At 37.0% G+C, this 25,851-nt stretch overlaps 1 protein-coding gene across 2 annotated transcripts in view; it reads left to right on the forward strand.

Annotated features, from left to right (window-relative positions):
* ESF1 (ESF1 nucleolar pre-rRNA processing protein homolog) overlaps positions 1-23,009 on the forward strand; it is a 29,505-nt gene extending 6,496 nt beyond the window's left edge. For both annotated transcript variants that reach the window (XM_061989229.1, XM_061989230.1), the window contains exons 7-14: positions 1,062-1,176; positions 2,066-2,201; positions 7,087-7,248; positions 14,058-14,179; positions 15,534-15,624; positions 19,501-19,568; positions 20,387-20,533; positions 21,136-23,009. In XM_061989229.1, coding sequence (XP_061845213.1) covers positions 1,062-1,176; positions 2,066-2,201; positions 7,087-7,248; positions 14,058-14,179; positions 15,534-15,624; positions 19,501-19,568; positions 20,387-20,533; positions 21,136-21,435 — 1,141 coding nt within the window. In that variant the 3' untranslated portion in view covers positions 21,436-23,009. The remainder of the gene's footprint in view (positions 1-1,061; positions 1,177-2,065; positions 2,202-7,086; positions 7,249-14,057; positions 14,180-15,533; positions 15,625-19,500; positions 19,569-20,386; positions 20,534-21,135) is intronic.
* Positions 23,010-25,851: the final 2,842 nt, after the last annotated feature.

A 25,851-nucleotide genomic window follows, 5' to 3' on the forward strand; every position in this document is an offset into this window, starting at 1 on the left:
CAGAAATGCTTACTGCAGGACAAGAACATTGGTGCTGGTGTCACAAAGCTGCAATAGATTGCTATGCCAGCCCCTATGAAAGAACTGGGAGCTCTGTTATTTCAGAAGCCATGTTTAGGAAATAAAAGAATTTTAGATTATAGTGTGCTTTTTTTTGTTGGCATTTGCTTTTGTTACAAAGAAGCCTTCTAGTCTGAGCAGAAAAGTTACTAAATCATGTGAAGTTAGGACAGGAGTTGGCTTTGTCTGTTGTGTCCCGTGTTATGGGCGCTTCGGGAAGTCAGTGAAAGAGAAGTTTTTTGCTTTGAATTGTTTTCTGGAGGAACTTGGATCATTTTCTTTGAACTTTTCTGAAGATGAAGATTCACTTCTGCCAAGTGAATATGTAACCAACCTCTCATGCTTTGAAACATAGGGAGATGTTTTACCACGGACACAGCTGTTCAGAATTCTCCAGTGCTTTTCCTAATCTACTTTGTTCAATTTTCATGTTTAATAGTATTCATCTTGTTACGATTCTATGATTAAAAAAAAAACCCAACAAACAAACAAAACCCAAGTAGTTTCTCATGTAGTGCACAAGGGTTTTTTTCATCTATTATTACATGTGACTTGGGTCTTTTAATTTTTTCCCTCCTAATTGTCACGCTGGAGATGTACCAGACTTTCCAAAAATTATTTGAAGTTTTTAGTTTATGCTTCCAAATTCTATTTTATTCATGTTTCCCTTTTGCATTTTTTAATCCTAAGATTCCTGAAAAGATGATTCTTAAACTACAGTTCTCAAGAAACACCCAGAACTTTTCTAATACCAGACTGAAAGTTGTTTAGTTTAATTCCCCAACATCATGGTGTTAAGTAGAAAACCTGTGGAATAGTTGTGCAGAAGCCCAAGAGTTGATCTTATGTGTGTGTAGTACTTGCCCATTTCTTTTATTTCCTTTTCAAGCTTATCAACTTTTTAGCAAATCCTTTACTGTACTCATGAAAAACTTTGACTGTTTATAGTAAGAAATTTCCCAGTGTATTTGAATAGTAACATATTTTGTTTGTCTTTTAAGATTTATTCCTGATAATGTTACATTTGATGACAAGCCAAAAGATGAAGCCACAGAAGTGAACGTAGCTGCATATAAACCTAAGTACTTCACATCTGCTGCTATGGGAACATCAAAGGTACCTTTCCAGTGTTTTTCTAATGTTTTTCTAACATGCTTAGTTTTATTTTCAGCTTATAAATTGTATAAGTAGCAGGGAAAAGATTCCTGGTGATCTTCATCATTAGGAAATAAAGACATGAAACATGTTAAAAGATATAAACATGTTACAGAGCCACAAGTTGTAACCCCATAAATAAGCTTTAGTTTTTAAAAGAGACTTGACTTTGTTACAAAGTAAATTCTCTCTTTTGTCCTCATTGTATCTCTATTCAAGTTGCACATGGAATTACTTTGTTATTCACACTTAATCTTCTAATTTGTCTGAAATGGGTGGTACTGCCAGACTGAAACAGTTGCCTCCTTTCCCTGTAGCTATTCATTCCCGCTCTGTTTTATGTCACAGTCAAAACTTTAATCTGGTCATGAAGAGAAATGGATTGGATAAGTAATTAGGTGAGGCATAAGTCATTTCTGCTGGATCATTTTTCAGTCACATGTCTCACTTTCTGGTTGAGGATGCAATTGCACAAACACTTCCACTGTGTGGCACCAGGAAGGAGTAGCTTCTGGAAGAGCAACAGAGAGGAGTTGGTAGCTGCTCCAACACCAGTGTCTGCTGCCACAAAAGAGATCTGGTTTAGAGATTTTGCATTGTGACCTGCAGTTACAGAACCCTTTAGTGCACGGGGAGACTTCTTTGTTCTTCTATATAGTTAAAACTAATTGAAACTCATTGTAGAACAAAGGCCAAAAAGTTGTGATTAAATTTATTTCACAAAATGCTCATTATAGCTCATTTTGTAGACAACATTAATAACATTTACATTGCTTCTGAAATTGAAGGTATCAAATAAATGTTTCATTTTAGTGTGTCTGCTTCTACAAGTGGCTTTCTTGTTTTTAAGGTAGATATCACCTGGGATGAGACGGATCATGAGCGAGTAACGTCACTTAGCAGAACTTTTAACAAAGAAGAGCTTCTTGACATGGATTTTCAAGCTTATTTGGCTTCATCTAGTGAAGAGGAGGAAGAAGAACAAGGTATTTATATTAATAAGTGTTGTGCACAAAGTCATTAGCTGCAGTGTTTTGAACACCAAGTTATTTAAACATGTAAGTGCATAAATCTATTTATAGCTCAATATAGAAGTTTCTCCTCTATACACATACTAAAGTCTCTTCAGGGCAAGGAGATACTGCAGAAGCCGCCCCAAGACCATGCATTTTGGAGTGACCTAGACAGTGTTGAATGCACTGCAGACCTTTAGAAGGTCCTGAAAGAGATGTAGCTTATACAGAGCTTCCTCATTCCATCAGTAACTCTTCTTGGATAACCAGGGGAGTGTGAATGACAGTGAAGAAAAGCTGTGGGTCTTCTAGTTCTTCTAAGCTATAGGCCTTTTGTAGTGAGGGGAAAGGTAAGCAACAGGACATATTTAAGGGAAGTCTAAATTGTGTTAGTGACATCTTTCAAATGTGTTTTGATTCATGTACTTAAGAATATCAAGAGAACATCATCTAATGTCATAAGGTACATAAATCTTCTGTGTATGGTGTGTCAACATGTAAATTGCTGAATTACCTTGCTTATTTCCACTCTTAAGATTCATTCTGCTCTTTGATAATACATACTGTCTAAATTACAAAACATTAAGCCTTAATCAGGTTTTTCAAACAACTGTTGAGGTTGATTTATACTGCGTTAAAGCAGGTGGTTGCTATCAGAGATGAGTTTGGAGTATGAAAAAACATTACAGATTTTTTCTGGTTATAGAGTTAGGAAATTTGGTGGCAAACTCAGCTTGGCAGTATCTTAGCAGGGTTAATGGCCATTGAGTTATCTTTTTTTTCATCTTGTACAAACATATGCTTAGCAACTGCACCTCTGAGCTTTAGTTCCTTTAGTAATGGTCAGTAAAGGATCTAAGTGAGAGCAGTAGATGCAGAAGAAAGCATTTCCATCTTCTTTTATGTACAAGATTACCACTGTGTTCAGGAACAGCATCTGTAATAGGGTAGTGATGAAAGTGAACATCTCCAAGTGAGCAACACTTCAAAAATTTTAAGTAAACTTAAAAGAAATTGACTTAAGTAATCATATCACACTAATAAACATGGAAATATCTGGTTTCTAATGATGTTTTAAAAAAGGCCACGTCTCTAAACATGTTCCTGACCTTTTATTCATTCAATTATGTGATACAAAACAGGATTCCGTCCAGCAGAATTATGTGGCACTGTGCACAAATGGGAAAAATCAAGTGTCAGCTGCTTAAATAGAAATGTAGGAGTGTGATAAGAAGGAAAAAAATGCCCTGGGCTTTTATTCATATTTTAAAAAACTTATTAAAATGTTTTATTTTTAAATAGGTTTTTATTGTTCTAATCTATTTTTTTAAATGGAATTTTTCAACTTCAAATATGTGTGTCACGAATGTTAGTATTACTATCACACAACAGCTTTGTAATGTCAACTATTTCAGTGACCTGGTGTGTTGTGGTTCATAGCACAAAGCATCTCCTTTAAATTGCTCCTGAGTTTTCTGTTACTTGAATGCACTCATTCTCGTTAGAAAGCATTTGTGTTGTGCATCCAGTACAGCCCATAATTTCTATTTGACTGCAAGTACCAGTGCTTTAATGTATGACATTTTAAGTGATGCTTCAAATTAAGCATTATGGTTTCTATACTTCAGCTTTTGTGCAAAAGCAACCTATTTTCTGCTGTTCTGCTTTACTCAGCCACACAGAATACCTGAAGAGGCTATAAGACACAGTACTTTTATCAGTGTAGTTTTAATTACCTGTCCCTGATGATATAAATATAGGATCATAGAATATCCTGAGTTGGAAGGGAGACATAAGGATCATTGAGTCTTAAGTCCTGACTCCACACAGGCCAACCTAAAACTGAAACCATATATATAAGAACTGTCCGAACGCTTCTTGAGCACCGACAGGCTTGTAGGGAATGTCCTGTATAGAGTCCTTCTCCCCACAGTAGGAGTCTGAGCAGTGAGCACTGTCTCTTGTGATATTGGGCTTCCAGTACAAGACCCTGCAAAGAAGGTAGATCTTTTGGTTTGTGCTGCTGCACCAATGCCAAAGGTGCACAAGTGCAGAGAAAGAAAACATAGTTGTTGGGAAGGAGGAATTGCTCAGTGGAGTTCTACTTTTAAAAATAATGCTGCTAGTCTTGTTTCTAGTAATGAATGTTAAGTGAAATCAGGCCCTTTATGAAATCTTTTTACAGTTTTGAAATCTGTTTGGCACAGTAACTTGGACTACATATATACATTTAAATGCACATTTAATGTTTTATCATAGGATGATACAGTCATCTTTGCTGTCTTAAAAATGATCAGTATTCATAACGTGTTGATATTTGCCAGAACTATTGTGGAAGGCTAAGAAGTGAAAGATAACAGAAGTAGAAAATACAATTACTAATGTTGTTCCTAAATGCAGTGGGTATTTATAAAATGCATTAATCTGGATATTATTTGACTTCTGTCCTTTTTTCCTATATAGCTGCTTTGGGTGCTCTCAGGCATTACTGCTCCTTCAACAATAACAAGTAACTGACTTGTTAGAGTATTTCTGTTGGGTTAATTTTGGCATATGACTAAAATGTTTCCTAAGGAAATAAACTAGCAAGAGGAATTAGCAGCTAATGATTTCACCAAACTTGAGTAGAATTTCGTGGGACAGAATTGAACTACCACAAACTGGTTATTTTCTTTCTGTGAGGCGTCAGGAGCTTGGTGTAACTGATGAAGGTGTTGGAGACTTTTCCAAAGCACGTCTGTAGAAGCTTTTGTGTAGGTTTGGTTTGTTGTTATTAAAAAAAAAAAACTCAACTCATAAAGGTGCTTGGAAGGTCTGAAACAAGGATCATCTCAGCTTTCCTTCTAGAAAGTTCGTACAAGCTGTTAGAGGTGTCCAGTAACTTAGAGCTGCAGAATATATCCATGTGTGCTTTTGCAGACCAGTATGTCCCTCTTCAGAAATGACCAGACAGAGGCCAGCTCTGATTCCAAGCACGTTACTCTTGGCTTACATCTGGCTGGCTCAGAAGCATGGCTCTAGAAATGTCCAATCACCTCTCATGTTCAGCCAGGTGCTCAAAGACTGGAAAATAAGCCAGAATGTAATGCTTACCATTCCTTTATTATCTGTTTCAGTTTTCTTCTTCCAATATCTGTCTTCTCTTGAGAAATATTTTACAAAAAAGTCTACTGTAATATCCTTTGAATAAGTTTATTCTGATTCTTTTGAATTCAAACTTTGTCCTTTTTTAATTAACATTTGGATGAACTAATGGGGTTTGCACAACTTCTTGCTCAGAACATGCCAAGAATGTGGGAGATTGGGGTTAAAACCCAGTGTTTGCCGCTGTTTCTTGGCTCAAGACTAAGGTCAATGTATTTAATAACTCATATTATACTGTGGTACATTACAAGTATTTTATACTGTAAACTTCATCACCTTTTCCTTTTTTGTTTACAGGTTAAACTTTTTCTTCTTAATTGTCTTTCTTTTATAGTGCAGCTGTTAATGCACCAGAACTTTTTGTTTTGTTTATTTTGTTCAAAAAGTCTTTGAACAAACTGTTGGCAGAAAGCATTGCTGCCTTAACATCCATGGGGAAGTGGTTCCTCATGTTGCACAATACAATGTGATACTTGAAAGCTAATGACAAGGTCATTTGAACTCTGAACAAACTGAGAACATATTCAGCTCATTTTCCTTTCTTACAACTGTTGTCAAGTGTTATTTGCTTACTGAGTAAAAAGTCTCTTAAGAGTTTCTCAAAGGTGGTGTTGAACATTTGACAGAAGATATGCAATGTCTTATCTAAATGTAGAAGTATAACAGTATGTATTGCCACTTGAATTTCTCCTAGCAAAAATTAGCAGAACTAGTCATAAATACAAATCAGTAGTCCTTGCTTATCCAGTTCATATCCACTATAGCTGTACTTCTTGTTTCATGTGATACAAAGAAGAAGAAACAACAAAATGGCTTATTTTTATTCTCAGTCTTCAAAACCAAATGCCTTTTGCTTGCTGCATGAGCAGATGGTTTCTTCTCAGGAGATCCCAGCTACTGAGAGAGAAGGTGGAAAAGCAGCTGCGGTTAACCAAACAATAAAGATTTCGGCTCCTAGCCAACAACCGGTTCTCTGCAATAAGGTTGAAGAGTATCACAGTGTCACACCTGAATTTTAGCCTAAGACCCTGTGTGAACTTGCAACTGCTTTCCATCTTGCTGTCCATGCTACTCGGTGCTGTCAGAAGTATGGCTTTACTGCTAAATTAGAGAAAGAGAGCCTGCTCCAAACTTAGTTTTCTACAGTTCAAGAAGCTGCTGCATCTTTAAAGCTTTAAAAGCTTGTTCTCTGAAAGATTTTTGAAGAACTTACTGTGTGGGGTTTTTTTCTTCATTTTTTAATTTGACAAGTCACTGCAGATTAAGGCATTGAATAAGTATCTCTGCTACAGGGAGATATTTTCTCTCATTGAATTATGATCTCTTGTTACAGAAAACTAAATTATATCTTGCAAGGTTTGTTTGTTAAAGTGTAGCACTCAGTTTCAAAATGCTTTATACAACTAGTTTTTGAGGTTTGGCTACTACTCTGCTGCAGGAGGCTTTGAAACTAATAATTTTAAAATGCAGTAAAGGACACTGTGTCTGATCACTTGGCTGGATAGAGCTTCTTTTGTCTTTTCAACTCTTATTCATACTTCATTGATGTATGGGGATTCAAAAATTGGTTGCTTACTCTAGGAGAATAATAGAGGAAGATATTTCAGATTGTTTTGTTAGAACCAGTATATGTGCCTTAGGTATGTTACCTAAATATTAAATGCAGTTGATCACTTTCTTGAGTCTGTCTCATAGCTTTACTCTCTTTTTCTAGGTGGTGATGAAGCTCATGAAGTGGAAGATGACAAACCCAGGAAAAGCCAAAAAGACGATGAAGAGCAAATTGCAAAATACAGAGAACTTTTGCAGAGTATCCAAGAAAAAGAGAAAAAACAGGAAGAAAAGGATATAGGAATGGAGGTTAAATGGGTTCCAGGTAAGTTTTTTATCCTTTTACTAACTTAGAAGATATGCAGTATTGGCCTGATAATGGGATGATTGGATAAGGTGTTAAGCTTCTCTGTACCTTTTTTATTTTCCTTTTTTTTTGTGTGTGCTTGCTTTTTCATTCTCATCACTTGATACATTTTCTTGAGTAGAATTCATATGTTTGTTAGAGTCTTTTAGACTACACTTTTAGAAATGAAAACCAGTATAAAATTAGAAGAGAATATGTTGTGTGGGATAGGAAAAGTGCTTGCAAACAGCTGTATCATCATGTTATACTTCGTCTGTCCACAGTGTGCCAGTATTGCGTTCTTGATGTAGCTTGCTTTCGTAGCTTTAATTCATTGTATCACTGAACATTAAAGGCAAATGAATTTTCATGCTTAGGTAGCTATTAAAAGACTTTTGCAAAGATTTATTGTTGCCACCTTTCAGACTGAAGGTAGAAACCACTTTTGAGACAATTTATGCCAGCAATGTGCCATCGTGGCCAAGAAGGCCAATGGCATCCTGGGATGCATCAAGAAGAGTGTGGCCAGCAGGTCAAGGGAGGTTCTTCCCCTCTACTCTGCCCTGATGAGGCCTCATCTGGAGTCCTGTGTCCAGTTCTGGGCTCCTCAGCTCAAGAGGGACAGAGAACTGCTGGAGAGAGTCCAGGACAGGACCATCAAGATGATCAGGGGACTGGAACATCTTTCATATGAGGAAAAGCTGCGGGAACTGGGGCTGTTTAGTCTGGAGGAGACTGGCAGGGGATCTTATTAACATTTACAAATATCTAAAGGGTGGGTGTCAGGAGGTTGGAACATCTCTTTTTTCTATAGTAGCCAGCAACAGGACAAGGGGTAATGGGATGAAGCTGGAACACAAAAAGTTACACTTACGTATAAGAAAAACTATTTCACTGTTGAGGTGAGGGAGCCCTGGCACAGGCTGCCCAGAGGGGTTGTGGAGGCTCCTTCCTTGGAAGTCTTCAAGACCCACCTGGACATGTTCCTATGTGACCTGATCTAGGTGACCCTGCTTCTGCAGGGGGGTTGGACTAGATGATCTCTAAAGGTCCCTTCCAACCCCTACCATTCTATGATTCTATGAATTACTGCTAGGAATGTGTCTTGTATTTATATAGGCCAGGTGTTGTGTCTTGTATTTATATAGACTAAGTGTTGTTTAAACAGTTAGAAAAGCTACCAGTTTGTATTAGTTTGGAAAAGATATTTGTGGGTTTTTTTGTTTGTGGTACAGCCTGTCTTAGGAAGAATTTTGGAAATCATATGGGTGAGGTTCTGTAAAAGAACAAAGTCTTAAGCAATGTGACCTGGGATCATAGGAATCTAGAGCAAGCCATTCATTGAAGGAGGTAGAAAATTATTTTAAGAGATAGATGCTAAAGGAAGATATCTTTAGTCTCTTGTACAGGGAGAGCAAGAAGTTTTCAGAAGGGCCCTGCCTCTTAAGACTCTGCCTTGTGTATTACAAATAAATGATGGTAACATTTAGAAACTGTAGTAAAAGTGGAATACTGTTCTCTATTACATGAGCACCCTGTTTCTTTGCAAATGAACTTGAGAAAATTGGACTTGTTCCGTATTACAACTAGTCTAAACCCATCCTTATGGCACCTTGTGAGGCCCCTGGGACTTTTGCTATATCATCATGTTTTTTGAGGGAAGGAAAAAAATAAGCTCCAAAACAAATAACAAAACCCCTACTCTGATAGATACATCTGACTTTGTCTAGAGTCAGTTGGATGCCTGCATTAGGTGAGATTTGTTCATATAATGATGGATTGCATGTGCATGTGTGCACAATGAAGTTTATGTTGGTAGTTTGTAGTACTTCATGTCAATTTAGCAACTCTGATTTGGCAATATATGTTAGTGTTTTCTCATTTCTAACCCTGAAAAAGTTTAGTATACAGAGAGTTACAACAGAGAGTTAAATCTAGGAAGCTATTCAGTTGAAAGGCAGGGATTTGAATTCACTTAAAAAATTGAGTTTTGGCACAAATATTTACACATGGTTATAGAAAGCATACTTTATGAATGATTCAGTTATTCTTGAATCATAATAGTTCTAAATAAACCACAGTGCCAGCAAAAATAAATTAGATGTAGTTCCAATTCTCTTTGGTCTGTTTCTTTTAGGCACAAAATCAGTGTTATATTTAAGTATCCATCTGTTTTCTTAATCATGTCTGATTTGAGCAATTACTATGCATCCTTATCCAGCTCCCAGCTCTGTTTAGAAGGTGAAGAGGGAGAAGACCACAACTACATTTCTTGATGATACTCATCCAGTTTTTCCATATAGTTTTTTTCTTATCAGACTTAAGAATTTCTCCTTTGGGAAGCATGAGATGTAAATATTTAGCTAGGCTTAAAGGGAAACTGAAAATTTGTTTTCTTCAGAAGTAGAACAGCAGGCAATCATGTGTCTGTAAAGGGTATAGTAAATCCCAGCTGTGTGTTATTACAGATTATATGGAGTGAAAAAATGCTCATATGGTATATCCATCTCAATTGATGTCGTGTCTTGGTGTGTCCTCTGACCGAAGCAGTCTTGCCTCTTGCAGCACGAAGCAGTGGGTGCTCAGATGTGCATGGGCTTAGCACCGTAGTTCTTCACACTTGACATTTCAGCTGCTAAGTGTGGTGGTTTTTTTTTTTTCAGGCAGCAATACTATATTAACAAAACTGTCTTGGCTGAAGGTATCTTACCTTTGAGGTGGGAAATTCCAATATTATCTTATATTTCTGTCTGCCATTCCCTTTAGCTCTCTGCAAGGAGTATGTCTGAAAAGAGAGAAATATCTTCTTAGCATCTAATAATTTAACAGTTGCATGCTGTTAAAATTCCCAAAGTTTTCAAAACAAAGTCTTTTCTAAAGGAGAAGTAAAAATTCTGGCTTGCCCACGCTCCCTGCCTCTCCCACCAGTGTGAGGTTACTTCTTTAGAACTAACATTCTTTAGTTTGTTTCAGTGTTTACCACTCTTTTAATCCTTGAGATCAGGTATGATTTGCTTGTATGCTAATATAGATGACTGGTTTACCCTCTTTTCTTGGTACTTATTTGTGAAGATTAAATAAAACCTGTATGATTCATGTGTTCTGAAAAAAACCCTGAAATCGGTAACGGTATAAATTAGCCTCTCTACGGCCAGTTAATAATTTTACCTAAAGTAGACAATTTCTTTCCCCTTTTGCAATCAAAAGTGTTTTGACCACTTAAATATACTCTTATTCTCGGGAAGTGGTCTGGACAGTAGTTTCTAAGCCATTCTAATCTGTGGAGAAACTCTAATGCCTTTCATGAGACTGCCAAACACCACAAGAAAGGGCTGTGTTTCCCTCCAAGTCCTTCTGTGCCAGATGGATCAAATGATTCTTATTTTCCAGGCAAATAAATCAGAGATCCTCTAACCTCCTTTGAGATTTTGGGTCTCTCTTTTTCTGGGGATGTGACATATGTTATTTTAAATCTAGTATTTACTGACCTCCATCTGCAAGGTTGCTACCTGAGTGTGTAAAAACACAAAAGTACTGCAAAATAATATCCACAGTAATGGTAGTTCAGTTTCTGGGAAGATGATAATTCTTCTTTCATTGACTTTGGAGATGAAGAGGTTTACTGTTGGAAATCACGAAATATTTGTTACTGTTGTATGAGAGGGTTTCATAGTGTCACATTTTTAGTGAACCTAACACAATATCCTTCCTGTGTTGTGGCTCTGCATTTGTTTGCTGGTTTAGTACTCCGTTTTGGTGGCTGTAACATTTTGCCACTTCCTGTCAGTTCTGGCTTCTTTCCAGGATGATAGAAGGATGCTTTATCCTTTTGCACCATTCTTTCCTTCCTATAAGGTGTGTTTTAGTGTGATTTTCAGATCTTGTCCACACTTGGTGTTTCAGACATGTTGTAACCAGCTCTCTAGGCTTAGAATTATTTTTGGAGTGTGGACAAGCACAAGAACAGGAATTGGTGTTTGCAGTTTTTTCAGAAAAATATTCTGCCTGGTTTTCTGAGGACAGGTAGAAGTGTCCATGAAAGCTGCACATTTTTTTCCATTATGAACTCTGTTTTCAGTTCCTCGTTACTGAAGAGAGCTGGAAGGAATGATGGGGAGCAGGGACTGTCCAGCTGAGAAACCTGGGAGTTGGGTGAAAGAATGAGACCTAGTCTAGGATATCTGGAGAGCTCCAAGTATGATTTCTGAGCAATAAAACCAGTACGAGAGACAGGAGAGTAGGGTTTGGCTACTGGACTGGGATGGTAAGAAAGAGATGCTGATGTGAGACAGAACAAGTAGAATTGGAGAAGAGACGGCAAATATCAGACTTGGAGATGGAAGCAGAAACACGATTCCTACACACTCTCAAGATGTATCAATCATGCCATAAAAGAAGATCTTAACTATAGGATATCTGACATATTTGTTAACAGAAGTTAAAAAACCCCAAGTGTATAGTGCATGAAGCCAGGATTTGGAGGTAGGAGAAAAAAATGCTCGGTTTCGAAGACTTACCCTCCTGCCAGGGAAGTGGATTCTTCTTGCTGCTGCTGAATTCCACTCCAATGTGTTGGAAGGCAAGTCAGTTAATCTCTCTAAAGCATGAAATTTTGTTTTTACAAGTGCCCACATTGTGAAGAAGGGCTTGGAAGTGTGCAGGCTGGCTCTGCAATTGGTATTTGTCCTCATAACGTGGAAGTGCTGCGTGATGTAGATTTTCTGAAAAAGCATTCCTGAAGCATATGGAATTTTTCACCAAAACCCAAAGATTACTTTAAAAATGAAGTGCTTATTCTGGATTGAAATGTTCAAGATGTCGAATTGGGGATGGTCCAGTTACTTCATGGATTCTTCTTTAAGGTGATGTTTTTGCACCATTGACAACTGTAATGATATATATTATAGAACACTTCCTTCTGTTTCTGGAGTAGGATTCAATTATGTTTGGTAATTTTGATGTGCATCGTGATGTTCAGTAACTTAGCTGAACATTGAACAGTGACACAATGCTGAGTAGTTACATGTTCATGATCTACAGATAAATGGTTAAGATCCTCTGGAAAAGATAAAATGTGATCATGTGATAAGGAACTATCAGAGGGCATACTTATGAGAAGGCTAAATTGAAGATGCACACGTTCATGTATGCAGCTTCATGTGCCGGGCATTGGAACAGTGGTAGTCTCTGCTAATGATGGAATTTAATGTAAACCTAATTAACACAGCCAAACTTAACTGTCTGATCCTGTCATGCAAGAATTATTTAGAGCCAGATATGTTGCAATTCCATGGGATTTACTTCTCTAGGACCCTTGGAAGACTGTCCTGCTCTGAAAATTAAGGGGAAACCTCCTTCAGCAAAGTATGTAGCCATCTTTCACAGCTGTTGACAGGTCAAGAGACACAGACTTGAGAGCTTCTCTTACACCATATCTGTAACAAAAGGATGTTCAAGAAGTGTAAATGTGAGTTAATAGTGTAATAGTTACAGTTCCTCACCGAATCTGGTACAATAATGGTACTCTGCTTCAGTCTTTCAGTTCATACAGCTAAGTACAAGAATTACTTTTGGAAATTTGGTATGGCAACATAAATACATGGGTAGTTTGTTTCTCTTGCTGCTGCTTTTTTGTGTGTGTGTGTGTTGTTGCAGCTCAGACTGGTAATGACTGGTAACAGAAAACGTTCTGTCAAATATTTTTTGTTTCTTTGAGAGACTGATACCTTTCAAGCAGCCTGTGCCCTTAATCTTTACTTCTTGTTAACAAATACTAGTTTTTGATTTTTAAAAGCTACTTACCTTAAGCACTGAACTTGATGGTTACTGTCATACAGCACATGTATTGTTTTTTAATTGTGAATAGTTTTCTGTTGTTAAAGCAGACTGGTACTAAGTAGCTTTAAAATGATAGATGACTTAAAATTACCTAGTCTAGTTTAACTTAATGCATGGCATGTTGTGACATTAGCACATAATGCAAGAAATTCTTTGCTTTTTATTTACATTTGTCTGTGTTTTCTAGCTGCAAATTTGTTTTTACTTCAAATTTATACCAATAATAGCTTATTGTTCTCATTAACAATAATGGATGGAAAATACACTGGTGATCTGCAGCATTGTCTCAGTATTAGGCAAAGTTTCAGCAATGGAGATGTTATACATAGCAACATTATCGTGTCAGTGAGGCATACCAATAGAACAACACCCAGATGATACCTCTGTGTGAAATAGATAGCACCAGCTGTAAAGATTCGAGCCAGTGGTGAGATAACCCTCTGTTCTGATAGTGATTTAGCATTTTGGAATCCAGTCACTTCACCTTTTGTACTTTGTTTTGCCGTGCACAAAAAGTGTGAATGACTGAACCGTATTCCAAGTGATTTTGTGAATCCTAAGTATAGTAGATAGTTCAATCATCAGGGCTCTGTATATATGTTATTTTTATTGTGTTGCACTCCTACTTTAAAAGTTACATCTGTAGACTGCACAGTGTAATGTCTCGAGAGGAGACATTGCCGAGGAACAGCAAGGGTGGTGGGAATCAGATATCATCTTAAGCAAGCTCTCCTCCTGAGTCTTGTGCAGTTTATTACTGAAGGAATGTTTTATAAACACATCCTGTAAAATGATCTTATTTATGAAGATGGTGTTTTAAGCAATATTTATGTTGTTCTCACAGACTTGTTATTAAAGAACTAGGTTATTCTTTTACAGAGAAGTAAATTGTTTATTAGAAAAAAAATCGGATTCAGCTGTTTTCTGTAACTGACTATATTTTGTTCTAGGCCTCAAAGAAAATGCTGAAGAAATGGTCAAAAACAGATTGGAAGGAAAGGATAACCTAACTCCATGGCAAAAATATCTAGAGAAGAGGAAAGAAAAAAGAATTCTTAAAAAAAAGAGGAAGGTAATGTGGCTACTTGAGGAAAAGTTGTTTGTTTGCTCTCTGAAGTTGCTTTTATTGTTTCATTTGGATAAATGAAAATATTTTCTAACTTCCAGTACTATTTTAAGGTTAGAATGTGCAGTCGTCACTCATGTGGAAAGACTGAGAATGCCTCATCAAACTTAGAGAGCAAAAGGTTATTGAGGGTACTACTGACCATACATGTGCTTACACGAAATTTCATTTCCTTAATTGTGTTTCTGCAAAGAGAAATGAGTCATAATAACAGATGGCTTTTCATTTTCTTTTTTGAATGCATTAGTAAGGGTCTTTTTGCTTTTGAATGCATATCACTTCAAAGTTGTTATGATAATTATAGCTTTGGAGAATTCTAGCTTGAAATAATACAGATTTGCTTCCCAGAGGTATAACAGCAAAGAATTAGTAGCCATGAAGAACTATTCAAATTTCAAGAACAAATTTGGTAAATTATTCTGCATATGAGTAACAAAATGGTCCTATAATAATGTGAAAATTGCTGTTGCTTCGTCTTTCCACACACAGAATGTAATTGTGCACTAACTGACTCCTGTGGCAGTAATGGGCAGAAATAGGCAGATAAATTAAATGTTTGGGCATGTGCTAGGAAAACACCCATGTGGCCTGTGGAATCTAGAATCCTTCAGTTCTTACATTACTCTGAAATATAATTTGTGTTGCAGAGTAATGTTGTTAAGATAATTTCTTCAACTTGAGTTACACAGCACACTCCAGTTAGTTTATCTGGCATTTGATGAGTGACTTAAGCCTTACAGGAGATGAGCACTCTGAATAGAGTTAAGTAGCACTGTTGGGTGGTAGAGCAGCTTTTGCTAGCATAATACTCTCGTTCAGTCTGATCAATTAAATCAAGAGGCAAGGTTTATGATGCAATACTTCCAGTAAAGTTGCTTTTTTAAATCCAAACTCAGTCATTTTGAATTTGAGAGTGCAAAATGAAGCTCCTTGCTCAAGTTTTTTCCCAACTTTCCCCAAGCTTTTGTGGAATATCAAGTAAGGATATAAAAATACTATGATCCTGAAATTTGATAGTATGATTAGATAATAATGCATCATAGTTTGTGGATACATGTAGTAAAGATTCTTGGAATATATAAATAGCTTTTTTTCAGGTACACACAAGTCTTTCAATCTGTGAAACAGACTTAAAATTGTTGTTTTGTCTTTACTAGCAATTTTTTAGTGTATTCTGTCTTTATGATGTTTACATTACAGTGTTCAAGTTTTCATCTTCATGGTTACTAACAGAAGGAACATTTAATTCCAATGAAACTTTAGTAGGTTCTATGTAGATGATGTTTGTGCTTTATTACAGGCTGCTGCAGAGAGAGAAGAGAGTGAAGATGAACTTCCATCTGATATTGATCTCAATGATCCATATTTTGCTGAAGAGCTTGAGAAAACAGGTGGGTTGGGACAGATGAATTCAGGAATCAGTCTGTCCTTTCTTTAAATAATGGGTTGTAGAAACAAAGCTGGGCTAGAGCAAATGCAGACAGAGCTTATTCAGAATTAAATTAAGTGGATACATTTGTCTAAAACTGCAGATGCTGTTCTTAAAAAATGATGCATGTTGTGATCTGTGCAATGGGAGGAAACACTGTTCTCTTAGCTTTCAAAATAGATCATTATTTAGGCAATTTCTGGGGATGGCTATTTGTAACAAGCTGACCATCTTCTCCCCTAAGTATTCCAGAAAAAGACCCAACTTTATGGCCTTGGAGGCCTGTTTCCTTTTGTATTGGAGGAACCAGATATGTATGAGTCCCTTGGAAGTCTGCATCAGTTGCATAAAAGTGAAATGTTTTTGCATCATCAACTAAATTGTCTTTCAGAAGGAAAGATACACATTTTCATTGGTGTAGAAACCCAAATAGTGAAATGTAAAGTTGTAGGAAATAACTTGGCCAGTTTTTGGATGCCCTTTTTACAAGCTTCTGTAGTAATTTAGAAAAACACTATAAAAATCTTTTCTTCTGCATTATGTAAGAAGCTCTTTGTATCACAGAGGGGCACAGCAGAGAACAGATGTAGCTGCACATTCTTAAACCTTCTTGTCCATAATAAGGAGAATAGACTTTTATAGTTGATAGGGACTTTGATGGTAGTAAAATAGCCATAAAGGTTAAGAAAGGGAAACTTTTGTCTGCAAGGTTACTGATAATCTACTGAGAAACAAGAAATACCGAATGTGGTTAGCCCTGGAGAAGTTTTAAAGGGAGAGTACAGTGGTTGGCTGCAAGCCAGTTGTCATTTTAACAATGATTACACAGCACAACTTTGTCTGGCTTTCACCAAGTTTACCTGGAACAGCCTCTGTCTCATAGCTGGGGTCACTTTTAAGCACAGCTAGCTTATCCATTTGGGGAAAATGGGATACAATCTTTGGACTGGGCTGTAGCTCTGCCAGCTTTGTATGGCAGCAATAACTTGAATGATTGTAATTTTTCATAAGCTTTCCATAATTCTACTGGAAGATGTAATGCTTCCCTTAAACTGACTGTCAGGTCATCTCAGGTTATGCTGAAAAAGCATATGACAGGATATATTTGCAGGTTCAATTGGGCCAGTGCAGAAACTGTGAGGATGCAGTAGTGCTGTTAGCATTTTGCAGTGGTGTATTTGCTCCCATGCTGGATTCACTTGTTGACTGTAATTTGTATGGGTCCTGTGTAAGTTAATTTTTGACAAGCTGAAGCAGTGTAAGGGAAGCAAGAGCATAGGCAAAGACAGAATGATTTTTGTAGCTTAAACTGTTGGAAGATCAATAACTAAATAGTGTAATTGCTCAATCACATGAGAGCAATGCCCTGCTTTTGGAAATGACTGAATATTTTCAGAATGCTTTAGAATATAGTTTGTATTGATCCCTTCTTGAGGTAATGGACTGTGTTTTTACACATTATTGGAATTCTTACATGTTATAAACCACTTGATGCCCTCTCATGATCTAATTGATGATGAATGTAGGAATTGATGGCTTCTTAATGCTAGAAGGTAGCAGTATCACTGCAGGGATGTAAGAGGTTAACAGCAAAATCTGAGTACAGCTGTAGAACCTGTTCTTGGAAGATAAAGGTCTTATCTCTATTACTGATTCATGTACTGTGTGTCTTTGAAAGCCTTTTTAGACTGACTTTCAAGCTTCTGACTAAGATAAGCGCTCTTGTGAGGAGTTTTTTGTTTGGAGTTGGTCTCTGTAATATGAAGTCTCAAAATGATGATTGGCTTTTACTGTTAGTACTGGAAAGTTGATGGGCAAAAGGAATGTTGCCAACTAAATTCTTGAACTGAGAAAGAGCCAAATGGCAGCTTGAAGGAGTGTTGTGGCAGCCATCAGTCTTCAGTGCTATGCAGGGCAACTATCTGCTGCTGTAGGGTGGAACAAATCTGATTAAAAGATGGGGATTAGGTGGTAGAAGTCTTGAGGTTTTGCAATCAGTGGGAAAACCTCTCACCATAGGTTTTAGTAAGTGTGCAAAAGGGAGAGGATGGAGCCTTCAAGAATATGAGAGGAGGGGCTGTGTCAGAAGTAGGTTAAAAAGACAGGAAGGTATGCATTTGTGAATTCTGAAACCAAGCTGTATTCTACTGAATTAATTAATTCTACTGATTTAAAATTTTTAGAGCTGAGAGTGAATTTTTGTTTTGTTTTTTGGGTCCAGAGCTGGTTTTATTAGCTGCATAGTGTCATAGTTAAAAATAAAGTTCTATTTATGTATTTTCATGGAAAAGAGGTTAGATTTGACACGAGCTCTTGCTCCACTCCCATCTGCAGCAACAGAAATATTTCAGAGCATAAAGATAAGCCATCTTCACTTCTGTGATTCTACAGAGTGAAAGACAAGAGAAGATGACTTGGAGGGCTCTTGTTTGAGGGTGGGTGGAAAAGCTAAGACACTTACTGGTTTCGCTTCTAGAATCATTGTCTCCAATTTGTTTCTCTGTGGCCTGTTTTCTGTATTTTAGCTGGGTGTAGGAAGATGGAAAAGATTCCGTAGTTAAGTCTTAGATAAAACATTTATTTCTTCCTTCTACACATAAATATAAATTTTATAGGTTAGATAACAACATATGACTTTCCTGCACGTTTTCTGGAACTACTAAATCAAGAGTTTAGTTTTTGAGCTGATGATATTGTACATCTGGATAGTTTATTTTATGGTGGTGGTGGTGGTTTGTTTCTTCTAGAATCCATTTCCAGCTTGAAATCCATTTCAAAATAGTCAAGAGAATAGTCAAGGGAGAAAAAAAAGCGTTCTTCAAGAAATGTGTCCCGTTCCAGAGTATACTTAGTGATACAACTTGACGTTTTTCTGGCATGTTTCTATTTCTAGTCTGACTACAAATCTAGCTTAACAAGATGGAGCCAAGTATCTTCCTTAACAGTACCCCCAGTGGACTGTAATAAATTGCCTGGGAGTGTAATTCCAAGCTCAAAGGTCAGAGTATGTGGTTCAGGTCAAGAAACCTTCTGCTTTTCCTGCTCCTTCTTGATCGAGGTCCATAGGCATTCCAAAGAGAATAATTTGATTTTTATAGGTTTTATAAGTGGGTCTGTTTCCATGACAAGTTACATTTGATTAATGTCTTGGGCTGTTACTATTCATTATATCTGTCTCATAAGCACTGTGTAGCTAAAGGAAATTTTGAGAGAGTAGAAGAGCTTTATTAGAAGAGTGTTCAGTCTGAATACATTGAGTTAGGTTTTCATTCCTGTGATTCTGTTCAGGTCTTTTTTGCAAGGGTTTTTTTGTGCTAGTATAGTTAACAGCACAATAGAGTCTGTTTGCCTTGCATACAGAAAAGAGATGCACATTTGGTATTTATAAAAGTATTTACTACATTGCCTACTGAAGTGGAAAGAATGAATGATTTGTGAACTGCAGGACACTTCAGTTACATTTATGAGTGTACAAACTAATTGCTCTTTAAAACACCCTGGAAGTGGAGTAATGTCTTACGTGTGCCTGCATTGTTGAGATACTTCTCTCTCCTACCGTAAAAAAGAACAGTAAAACTATTTTTTCTAACTGCTATATTTTGTTCTCTTGATTTTGCCATTTGAATGTCGCTGTCTCCTTAAATTAAACAAATATTCAGTGGATTTTTATTGCTTTAAGTCTATCTGGACTTCTCTAATTTTTCAACGTTTTTCCACATCTGACATTTAAATATTAAGTACAAGTAAATGAGGTGTACTTAGAAGTTCTATTCTTAGGTAAATTGTGCTGTCATGCATGAGCTTGAAAAAATGTGTGTATGTCCTTGATTGCACTTAGGTTTAAAGAAGAAGCCAGAGTCGGTTGAAAGTACCTCAGAAGATGAAGATGAAGTTGAAAAACAGAAGGTAAAGTAGTTTCAAATGTTTCAATACAGATATTGCATTGCTTAAATTCTGCAAATATTTGTTAGGTGTTTGTGAAGGGAACTACTAAATTCCTTAGGACAACAATGGAAAAATACTCTGTAGTTTAATAGCAAGAGCTTTTGGGGAAAAAAAAAGTATTGCCTACTACTTTTTTTAAGATTGTGCCACGATATCTTTTTGGAAGTTAGTAGATGAACATAGCTCAACAGATTTAGGCAGCACTGAAAGATAAGGGCACAGAGGCCATACTGATTGCACTGCTGGTCCCTCTAAGCTTTGAGGCTATCCCAGTGTGTTTGTATGTTAGACAGTGCTGAACATATAACATCAGCATTGTATGAAACATTTGGATGTTTGAACCTCATTCTGTAGACTTTTAACCTTGGATATTTAATTGTTTGCTATTGCATGTTTGCTTTTCATTTTCTCAGAAAAAGTGAACTAAATGAAGTTATTAAATGAATATATGTTAATTTTTGGATTGCTATGTAAATATCAACATAAAATTGTATCAATTCAGGATTTCTAAGTTCTGATGTACAATTTTAAGATCAGATTATTGGTATGTTTGACAATTGTGGGTATTTATAGCTAATAAAAAGGAAATCAGCTGTTGTAGTTAATATTACACCTCAAAATGTTAAAAGAGTGTTATGTATGAAATCACACTGCCCTGACAACAGTATTTCAACTCATGTATATGTGTGTAGACTCATACAGACTTCATTAATGAGATGCAGTCTTTTTCATGGAAAACTAATCTTACTATGTACCTGGACTTTCTCATTTGATACCAGGCTGAAATGGCCCTACTTATGATGGATGATGAGGATGACAGCAGAAAACATTTTAATTACAAAAAGATTGTAGAACAACAGAACTTGAGCAAGAAGAAAAAGAAACGTTTAATGAAAAAGAAAGAATTAGTAGAAGACGACTTCCAGGTAATGATTTACTCTTGATTTTGAGGCTCAGCTGGAACCTTTGTTTATCCATTATTTTGAGGATAGATTTGGTGATTTCAAGTCCTTCTCCTTTACTCTATCTAAAGGAGAAAAACTAGATCTATATTTTTAGGGAGTTAGAGGCTATTTTCAGAAAGCAAGAAATACTCTGATACAATGTCAAAGAGAACAGCGTCAAACTCTATGTAAGATAACAAGATGCTATTTGTGCGAGGCCTCATACAGTTCCTAGCCTAAACTCATTGGTATGTTTCTCCTGAACTCATTGGTATGTTTCTCCTGGTTGTTAGCCACTGCTGCTTTTATCCTAGTCAGTTCTCAACAACAAAACTTTCCTTAGTTTGCTGATATGCAAACATGCATATGCAGGATTTCTACAGGTATTTATTTGTCTGTTCTATCAATAGTATCTTCTGGCTCTGTGTTTCACACTCACTGGGATTCTGTGACCAGAGCAGTTCCAGGAGTGGTCAAAGATCTCATGAGCAGCTCCTTAAGCAGCTCATATTTTTTTGTCTTTAAAAGCTTTGCTGTTGTGGATAAAGTTTACCTATAATAAAAGACTCCTTTTCTGCCTTCAGGTAAACGTTGCTGATACAAGATTCCAAGCCATGTTTACTTCTCCCCTGTTTAACTTGGATCCTTCAGATCCAAATTTCAAGAAGACGAAAGCAGTAGAAAAGATCTTGGAAGAGAAAGCTCGTCGAAGAGAAGAAAAAGAGCAAGATCTTAAGGAAGCAAGACAAGGGCAGGAGAAAAAGATGGCAAATAAAGGAGAGGTTGCTAAGAAAGCCATAGATCCTGCCCTGTCAATGCTAATAAAATCTGTCAAAAACAAAACTGAAGAGTTTCAGGCAAGGAAAAAGCAGAAGTTCAAGTAACTGAACATTGTTTTTACTCAGGTTTTATTCTTACTGGCAACACCTATTAAAGTTACTACAGCCTGCTCTGATTCCTGTTCACCTAAAACTTCCCAAAGAGTCACTTCATTATGGCAATGAGTTTTGAACTAACTAGAGTAATAATCACTTGTTTCTCCTCCACAACAAAGACTGATTTGTGCTATTTTTGAGAAACTACAACTTGTAAACACGTAAGTAAGGAACTGTTGTTCTTGAGCCAGTCTATTGTCCATCATGCAGTGTCTTAAAGATAACAGAAGTGCAAAGATAGCTACTTTTTGTTTTAGTCAGAATTAGAGTTGTATTTATAGACAAGAGAAAACACTTCTGCAGAGGATATTCCTGAGACTTAAGTGGTCTTAATGCTTTTAATTCCACAGAAGTCTGTAAACCAGGTCTCTGTTGATAAAAAAGGTAGTAATATAACTAAAGATTCAAGAGATTTTGTATACAGGCTTTTTGTATATTTTTAAAAGATTACATATGTACTTCCTTCACTTCTCCTTTAAATACTTGAAGAATTCCTGGTTAATAGAATTAATTCACAGAAATATTGCCATTTAGAAGTGTTTCATTAATATATATTGGAAATAAATGGTTTAAATTGGCCTGAAGGAATTTGGGGCACTGAACTGTGTTTTCTTCTTCTGTGTCTAAATGAAAGTGTGTCAAAATTAATCTTTTTTGCTATTAATATTGCATCCCCATTAATATAGCTTCACTTATATAAAGTCTTCCAGTATTTTGAGGGATTAAAGAAAGAAAAAAGTCAAAAGCAGATGTAGATGGTAAAATTTTAGAAACTCTGGGTTTTGGCCATGTTGTTGGTCATATCAGTGATGATATTAATGGTGCAGGGAAAATCCAGTAGGTGAAACATGCTCTTTCTTCTCTGGAGTGTGGGGATTTAATTGCCTTGAAGTTTTGGGTTGGGTTGGTTTGGTGGTGTTGGGTTTTTCTAAGTGTTTGCTCCATCAGCTCTGATACAAATAACATTGTATCAAAAGAGAATGAAAGTTTTAGAAGCAACTTTGTTTAATGATTTGTATGGAAGAGCAAATTTGATGGGGCATAAATCAACTGCGTTGTCCCTTGAGTCCTCCAGCTCTGCCAAGGTCTATGTAGTACTTCTGTTTTGATGTCTTAGATGTGCATGTTCTTCCAGAGGAGTGTTCTTTCTTTGTGCAGTAGCAGCAAGCATAGCCTGCTGTGGTTGACTTCCTGGTGTTAGTTGAGACCCTTAAATTATCAGTGCTTTTCTTTTTGGCTTGGTGTTTTTATAACTGTAGTGGGAAACAGTGTGTGGCACCACTGAATCTCTGCTCCTCCAGAATGCCCAGATATGCTGAATGACTCGCTGATATGAAACTCCAACAGAACTTCCATACTTGTGCAAGGAGCCTGTCCTTTCCAGAAGTTTTGCTGGAGGACTAATTTGGTGGTGGAGGGGGAAGGAAAGGTTGTAAAATTAAAAAGTCACAAATAGCTATGATTTTGTATTGAAATGAGATGATAAAAGTTATATTGCGTGTCTTCTTCTCATGTACATGTACTGGCCACCTTCTCTTTTCCAGTCAGGAAGCCCAGCCTGTATGTGGAAGTCATAGCAAGACAAAAAATACAAAGGCAGACTTGACAGTGATTTTGACTATTGGTTGAAAAAACTCCCTTCTGCTGTGTGGTGATGTAGATTTGGTATCATGTAAGTGCTTAATGTCTGATTATTTTGTCTAATCAGATGTTCTTTGGGTTGTTTTTGTTCTCAAATTGCTAAGTCCTGAGGAGGCATCTCAGTTGGGAAGAACTGCAGGATCTGTCCTAGCCATGCATCTTAGTTGGCAAATTTTTGATCTCTTTATAAAATGATTAGGTTTAAATCCTCTCCCTCCTTCTTTAAAAATCAAGTTATTAATTACTAATTGCTTATGACTCAAAGCCCATAATCTTATCTCCATAATTCCAGAACAATGCGAATAAAAGCTGAAGTTAAATCTTTGTGTTTTCGGCATGTCTTGGAGGTCTGGTAGGTCATGTCTCATCTAAAATTCCTTGCAATCCATTGTCCTTGGTGTAAACATAACAAAGGATGTTTTTGACCATCTCATCCTTTTCAAACATGAAAATAGGGTCTAGAAGTTCTAACCTCTGAACTTCAAAATATGAATTTATTTTTCCCCTTTCACTCAATGTCATGTAACCAGCAAAGGTGATGGCAATTAGTAAAGAAACACATCAGGAAAATGGGACTGTTAAAAGTGAGACAGAACTAATTTTTCTAGCAACTTATAGAGATCTGTAATGAAGTAGTTTGACTCCAAGTTGGCAGTCACCATCACTCATACTAGAGCCAGACATTTAAAGATCTGATTTTACAAGTAGAAATGACAAGAGAGGTTGATTTATTTAAAACCAGAGAGATCAGACAACCAGAGATGAAGAGCAATTAATGTTTTCTGTTATTTCTTCCATTAAAAAATGAAATGTATTCTTTGCAATTAACAGCAAGTTGGCTTTTTGTTCATTTCATATTTCACAAGTGTCCAACAATAACAATAAGTTGTGCCTTCATGTACTTTCTTAGCAAACAAAACAACCAACCAAAATACTGTGGGGTTTTTTAATCAAATCCTAGAAACTTATAGATATATAAAATATTATTTAAAATTGCTAAAGGCATTAAGTTGTTTTGCAATTGTCTCAAATTGTGACTTCAATGCCTCAACATCATGTGGATCAGTAGCTACAGCAACAGTAGTTCTTATGGCACAGTAATTTTGATTATTTCGTAGAACGCTTTAAAAAACTGGCTTTCTTAATGCAAAAATGTACTTTTTCATGTTACTGCATTCCTGTGAAAAGCAAGACAGGGTGGCAAAAAGATCTTTTATCTTGTATATTTTTTTGTGCACTTGCCATCCAGTGTTACAAATGGAAATATTTTTGGCTTGGTTCTGGATCCAATCTAGAAAAATGTTACTTAAGGTCATCATTACTTTATATCCTCCTCATCACTAGCATATGAGTAATCCCTACTCAGTTCTGTTCCAGCTCTCTATTTCAGCCATGTGAGAACATGCAAGATTTAAACAACATTGCTTCTAGCCTCCAGTGAGCACACTGGCAAACCTCACTCCTGTCCCGTTCTCAGAGACACCCGATCCAAAGGCTGGTTGCTCCTGGGCGAATGCTCTTGGGCAGTGTCCCACATGCTGTTTGGCACTGCACAGATCCCTTGGCTTTGCACTGAGATCCTGCCTGATGCACGTAGACCTTTCTCTTTTTATATTTCTGGAGCAAGGAAGGAGGGAATGGACAATTGAGGCAGATCAAGTTCGTATTGACTTCTGACAACATGAACTGAAGACAGACGTTGTCACTGAACAGAAAAACTGCCTGTTGCAGTCAGCAACTTGTGTGGCTGAGCCACAACTCAAATGGATTGGCAGTTTGTCCATGGAAAATACAAGTCTGAACAAAAGTTTTTACCAAAGGGACTAAGAATAGTAAAGTGACTGTTTTAGGATGGCTGTGATTTTCGCAGGTGATTAAATGTTCAAAGCACTGCTGTGGAGTGCAAAACCCTCTAAGCATAAGCTACTTCCCTTCCTCCTTCCCCTAGTGCTTTTCCCCTTATGTTAATGTCTAGGCACTCAAGAGAGAGTAGGGGCATTAGCTGCCCCAAAACCAGCCACCTTGGACTTCAGGAGGATTTTGGGACAGGGTGGGGCAGAACAGTCTGAGCAATCGGTCCTTTTCTTTAAAGAGTTCTGCAAGAGTAATGACTGAGTAGCACCTGCAAGAAGAGAGCCTGGGAAGATGCACACCTGTGGTATTGAGCAAGAGTTATTCTGAAGGATGTCCTTACAGCCAGAGGTGGGAAAGAAGGTGAGTAATTCTGAAACCAAGAGCAAGTTACGTTGTTTTTCTCTGCATGTTTCCTTTTTGGTGAATTTTAGAGCTTTGTATGAGGAACCTGTAAATGCCTAGGAACTTAACTGTGTCAGAGAGAAAATCAAGCATGGCAGGTGTGAAATCAGCTCTGGTATTTGCTTCAGTTTTTAAAAATGGATGCTTTTCTTGAAGCTGTAGTCTGTCATGAAAAATGCCATGAAGGGAAGCAATCTGCATTATTCTGTATTGTAGTGTCTAAGTGCTCAACTTTGCAAAATAACTGTTTAGTTAGCATGGGTTTAATTTACTAAATAAAAACCACAGCAGTTATATTCCATGGAAGCCCCTCTGCCTCACAGATGGATCATCACCTCCTCAATCCAGAAGACCAGAGTGACCACTTCAGTCAGCCGTGAACGATAGCATGCTGCTTATGGCCCTCTCTGGAGTTCACAAAGACAAAGGATTGCTGCCCAAGGTATGGCTATAGAGCTACTTCCAACA

Source organism: Colius striatus, chromosome 2 (assembly GCF_028858725.1).
Source record: "Colius striatus isolate bColStr4 chromosome 2, bColStr4.1.hap1, whole genome shotgun sequence".
NCBI classification, from domain to species: Eukaryota; Metazoa; Chordata; class Aves; order Coliiformes; family Coliidae; genus Colius; species Colius striatus.